General features: G+C 34.9%; 1 protein-coding gene across 6 annotated transcripts in view; it reads left to right on the top strand.

The window, feature by feature from the left end:
• Window positions 1-5,984, top strand: part of SLC4A10 (solute carrier family 4 member 10) — a 162,018-nt gene extending 156,034 nt beyond the window's left edge. For 5 of the 6 annotated variants that reach the window (XM_040602741.1, XM_040602738.1, XM_040602736.1 and 2 more), the window contains one exon: window positions 3,678-5,984. In XM_040602741.1, the coding sequence (XP_040458675.1) occupies window positions 3,678-3,744 (67 nt within the window). In that variant the 3' untranslated portion in view covers window positions 3,745-5,984. Of the gene's footprint in view, window positions 1-2,722; window positions 2,749-3,677 lie in introns of all 6 variants that reach the window. The other variant, XM_040602742.1, reaches the window with a different exon arrangement.
• Window positions 5,985-6,000: the final 16 nt, after the last annotated feature.

Raw genomic sequence — 6,000 nt, forward strand, 5'->3', positions numbered from 1 at the left:
TTATTCCTAGAATTCTTTTTCATTAATTCTTTGACATTTTCAAAATCTAAAATTATATTCTGCCCATTTCTAAATCTAGTTTTATAACAAGCTCCATGTTTGAAACAGCTAGTTGTTGTTTTATGGTGAAAAGATGCAGTTAGAGAAAAAATGTAGTGAAATACATTTTTTTTTATTTTATCCCCTCAAAATGGCATGCTGCCTTTCAGTGCTGTTTCTTTCCCTAAACAGCATAAACAAGATGAACAGCTCATGACCAGAGAATCTTCATTTCAGACACCCATGGAGCAGCCCACTAATGTGATCACTTTAATGCTATTTCACTGACAGTCAAAATAGCAGTGTAGTTCTTATTTGCCTTCCAACCTACACATGGGCTGAAAAGTGTCACTGTCGTAGTGAAATCAGTGTGGTGCATGGCAGAAGGATGTACAGTCGGGTTTTCTTACCTTATGTGCCTACTGCTGTCCAGCCTGTGAAAGCCTGGAGAAAGAGAAGCAGCAGATATGGTACATTCACAGCCACTGCATACGGGGTGTGCAGTAGTTGTCATTTTTCTGATGGATGTTGCTTTCTTTAATGGTATGACAGATTATGCTAATGTTCACTGTTTTAACCTGAAATTTTCAAAGATCCATTGAGCAAAGAGCATCCGCATAGACCGTGGCTCAGACAGCATTGGTAAAAGATGATTCTGCTTTTCCCCTGCAGTAAAATAGAACCCCATTTTCTGAGAAGGTCATTTTCAATCTGTTCTTGTATCTTTGCTCATAAAAACAAAAACTCTGGTGAAAAGGAACTAAGGGATCACAGGTTTTACCATTTCAGGTAGGAGTGTCCTGTTGTAAAGGAACAACTCCTTAAAGAATCTGAAATTGTGCTTTTTCATGTGCTTTAGCTTGTCTCAGTTTCTCAGACAGAAGTAGATTCAAAGAACTTTAAACCTGGAAGGCTTGCTTTCTGAGAAGCAAAACCATAGACAACATTAATCTTAAATCACATTAAAGACATAGTTAAACATTACATTCCTAAACATATGTATCATTACATGAAGATACAATTCAATCCTAGGTAAGTACTGAGAAAAAAGAAAGCTTGGAATGGTAGCAGTTGTAAGGATAATTTTTGCAAATGATCAAGATCACCAGTATTACATTAGTCAGCTCCCTTCAGTGAAGGGTACCTTACCATAGGGGTGGGTGGGAAATCACTTTGTTTTGAAATTAATTTTACTGATGCCTTTAGAAGTTCAACTAGAGGAGTGTTTAGTACTCCTTTTCCTGTTGTCAGGTCTACTTTCTTATACTAATATCCCAAAATATTATTAAATGGGACAATTAAATTATGATACTGTACTATTATTTCATGTAGTGCCTTTTATGTAAGGCAATGATCAATTAACAGCATAGGGTGATTTTTGGAATGTATAAAATCTGGAAGTTCGTTTTACTAATTAAATCCTGAATTGACTTGGCAATCAAATACTGGCCAATAATAAACTAAGATCATCTCCAAAGAGAGTTTTGGCAGGAAAGGTTTATACAAATGACTTCTCAGCCTGATGCATAGATAATATCTGTCATAAGCTCTGCCCTGCCCCTGGCTCTGTGAAGTAGCACAGTGCATGACAGTTGTTCCATCCCAGACTCATAACAGCATTCAAGCATCTAAAGAGGGGACTTATTATAAATGGGATTTACTTAGTCAACTGTTGCCTAACCATAGAGGCCCCTGAACTTTACAGTTTTCCAACCTTTATTTTTCATTATTAAAATTCCTAGGGTCCTCAAGGTCTGCTTCTGAGCCTCTCTTGGGAGAATTTAACACCAAGGCACCTCTCTGAAACATAGCTCTCTTTGGTACATGTGATTAAATATTCCTCTGTCTTTGCTTACAATGTGTTAAGCCCTTCAGATAGCAATTTCAAGATCTGACCATGTATAGAATGTAGTCAGAGCTGGTCTTTTAAAGTACTGGAGAAAGAGGCATCTACTACTTTGTAGATGGTGTGAGTTCCTTACTTTACCTGAAAATATGCAAGTCCTGCATCCCAAACCTTCCTTCTCAGGCTTGTTAAGACTACTCCCTTGGCAGGGAGGAAGAGAGCTCCCAAGTCCCTTACAAATCCACCGGTTAATATGTTGTACCGCTAAAAGACTGGACTTGTCCTTCCCCCGGCCAAATTTCTCAAGGCATTAAAGCCTACATCTGCAGGAGGTACTCAGAGATTTGAATCCTGAATAGAAGCAAGACTTTCCTGGTTATCACAGAGGCACCTAAAACATGGAAATACTATAGCGCATGACACATCCTCAGTGTTTGCTTTTACTAAGCACAGGTAACTCTCTGTCTGCTGTGCTGCTGCACTTTAAGTTCACTTCCCCCCACCCTTCCCCCTGCCCCCAGAATTTGTTTGCATACCCTTTGTGTGCAGAAAATGTAACATACCCAATTCTATCACTGTTCTACAGAAGGTGACAGATTCGGCAGTTGAAGCAGCAGAAGTTGGTATTCTTTAGCTATTTCCATTAACACCTCTGGAAGCTGCCATAGGCATAGAAGTAAGCTTTGGCTGCACTGAATTGTATCCTTAAAGCAATTTTTATGTGAAGAAAAATGTCAGATGATTGTAAAATTGTGCATGAATCACCTTAAGAATTTGAGAATTGATCTTGCTTTCTTTAAGCCTTGTGTAACTCAGCCTATTTCTCATTCATTCTAGTTAAGGAATTATTCCCATGAAACCTGGTAGGTTATGTGCTTGATGCAGGTTTGTTCTCAGAACCATCTTTTTTTAAATACCCTGCCACTCTTTGCTGAAGGCTTGATTTGCCTGTGTTGTGGAAGCCTCTTTGCATTTTTGTATTGTGATACAAACTCATTGCAAGAACATGACTTTTTATTTATTTGCACTGTTATAAATTAGGACCCTTTTCACAAAAAAAATTAATAATCATCTGCTTTGCACATATATTGCTTTCTGTAGGCAAATCAACCATGTTTTAACTGGAAAAAAGTGAATCCAAATTAGAACTCTGAAGCAGAGTTCTTGGTGATAATGGCTTTTGTATGATCTTTCAAGCTTTTTTTTTTTTAAAAAAAAAAGTTACTTCCTTAAAATGTATACACGAGGAAGTATGTATTAAGCTCGAAGTGGGGAATACTGTCACTCCCCGCCCCTGCAGCCTTCTCCTGCTCTCTCCAGTCAAGACTGAAAGCCATATATTACAGTTGGAAATTGGCTTGCACAGCTCTAGTTCGGAAACATTCCTTCTAAATGTACATCAAGCAACAGACTACATTTTAAAGACAAGAAATACGTGCTGCGACCACTTGTTTGTGCCATTTAAGAAAATGCTGGTATTGTCTGAGAACTCTATCATTACCATTATTTAATCAATTAACAGTTGTATTTGCCAAAAAGATGAAAAAGTGGCTATCTTTGCTTGCATGCTGGCTGACTTGTGTGTCTGTACATCTTATGTTTTCTATGTCCTTCGTCACTAAAATGCTGTCTGATGTCTTCTGCACCATTCAGCACAGAAACTTTCACTTGCTTTCCAGTTTGTGCTATGCAGCATGAAAAATTGTTAAAATATCAGTGCAGTGTTGGTTTGCAGGTAGATCATTAATATATATGATTGTGCTACTGTAACTATTTTTCCTTCTTTTCCTAGTGCTGAAATCAGAAAAGAGAAGAAAGCTGACTCAGGGAAAGGTGTTGACCGGGAGACTTGTCTATGATGTGTACTTCAATTAATTTTTTTACAAATGAATGAAAGGAGTGCCACAACCACTAAATATAAATGATTTGAGCTTGTAACTTTTGTCTTTCATCTCAAACTAGCACAGGTAATGTAGTGCAATATTAGTCTCATTTCATCAATGTCTACATTGTCTAGTATCTGTGTGAAAGTCTGCAGTAGCCAATGCAAAAAATCTTCATGTTCTTTGCTGAGATTGGCCATTTATCAGTATTCGTATCATAAATTTAACAAACAAATTTTCTTTCAAATTCAACTTTCCTGTTAATAGGTTTGTACTGTATTTTGCTACTTTTTCTGTGTGAAAATACTTAACAATCTTCATTCATGATGAACTTGAAAACACTTGTTCCAATTATTATTATTTTTTTTAAATCACCTAACTTGAGTAAATGATTTCAGGAGACCCAAACTGACAAGCAAACATTAAAGAAGTTTTTAAAGTAATAACTGATCTGACCCTGTGAACAAACTAACAAGGATAATCCTTTCCTTCTGAAGCTGTCCCTTTGAAGTCATGGATTACTCTTGCAGTGAGGATTGCAGGGTCAGATTCTGTATTTGTGAGATTTTCCTTGATTTAATACAGTGTATTTAATATTCAAATTTGTATGTAACTGGAACATAGTCATATATGTATATATATATATATAAAAATACAAAAATATATATTAAAACATTCTCTCACCTTAGCTGAAAAACAAAATTACACCCCTTGATGTGAAACATGGGTACAGTATTTCTTAAGATGCAATCTGTGATTACAGTATCTTGTATTGTATGAATGTTGCTGTGGTAGGCTAAATTGCATTGTCATTAATCAATCCATTATTTTATAATAGGAAAAAATTTGTAGATACTAATTATACCCCACATACGGTTATATTATCTGCCCAATTATTTTCCTCTTTATTGCCTAAAATACAGCCACATAAAGGGCATATATATATATTGTCCTCTCTCTACTAACAACTGTAAACTTCTTAATTTCGGAGACTGTGTATCATACTTTAATGGGTATCCTGCTGTTGATTTTGCTACAGCTCTTCACTATTCCATCAAGTGCATAGTGATTAAAAGATGAAAACAACATTGCTAAGTAAAATGTGGCTTTAGAGCCATTACAAAGACATTTTTCATAATGGATATTGTTACTGCCTGATCCTTCAGCAGGTTCTTTTGTGTAAAACAAAGACTGCAAGAATAATATTAAATTAATAGAAATGTCAAACAAAAGTTTTATTGTTATTTGGAATTCACTAATTTTTATTTTTTTTTAAAGATAATTTTTTAAATTATTAAATTAAAGCTCTTATTATTACACTATTACTTTGAATCCTACAAATACAAATTACAGTCTTTTAATATTTATAACAACTCATCTACAGGGCTCTTACATTCCCCAGCTTCCCAAAACGTGATAATCTTTCCATAGACCTTACATAAACAACTTTTCACATCCAGTACATTTAAAGTATCCTTCTAAGTGTCTGTGTGCGTGTGAGTGTGTGTATGTTTTACTACTTTAGCCATACATAATTGCATTTTGCTGCAAACTAATAGGGTCACTGTTCTAAATTGGACTTGGCATTATTGAAGCCAAGATCAAAAGGCCATTTTTATGGAGAGAAAAACCCCAAACCTAATGGTTACAAAGAAGGATTTACATTTAATTCAATGTTTGTATTTGTAAATTTAGGAAAAAAAAGCTGATGCATTAAAGTTAAATGCTTTGTTTTGTGTACTTGATGATGAAATGTAAGATTCCAATTGTTTTAAGGTTAGTATAGAAGTTCAGTACTTCTGTTTGTCCCGAAAGCAGCCTGGTGGCATTTTAATATGTTGCCGACTTTGTTACAGATAACATATACAATCAAAATGTATTAGTTTCACTTGACCAACTCTTAGAATATTAAGAAATCAGTGTATTCAATGGCATTCTGTATTTCTGTTCAGTATTTCAGAGTGGTTTTATTTTAAAACGGTCACTCTGTTCTTGTGTGAATTTAAATGCTATTCCAATGTTAATCTTAATATTCTGAAATCACACACAATATAAAGCAAATGTAGTGCTATATTTACTTCTAATTTCATATTCCTGGTCAAAATTACTCAATTTCTTGGATGTAATTTATTACAAAAGTTTATGTGTACATGTGAATAGACTATTGTGTTTTTCACAATTGAGAAATGTTATGTGAAAATAAATATTTATCCTAACTAATTTTCAATTTTA

The sequence above is a fragment of the Falco naumanni genome, chromosome 8 (assembly GCF_017639655.2).
Source record: "Falco naumanni isolate bFalNau1 chromosome 8, bFalNau1.pat, whole genome shotgun sequence".
NCBI lineage: Eukaryota > Metazoa > Chordata > Aves > Falconiformes > Falconidae > Falco > Falco naumanni.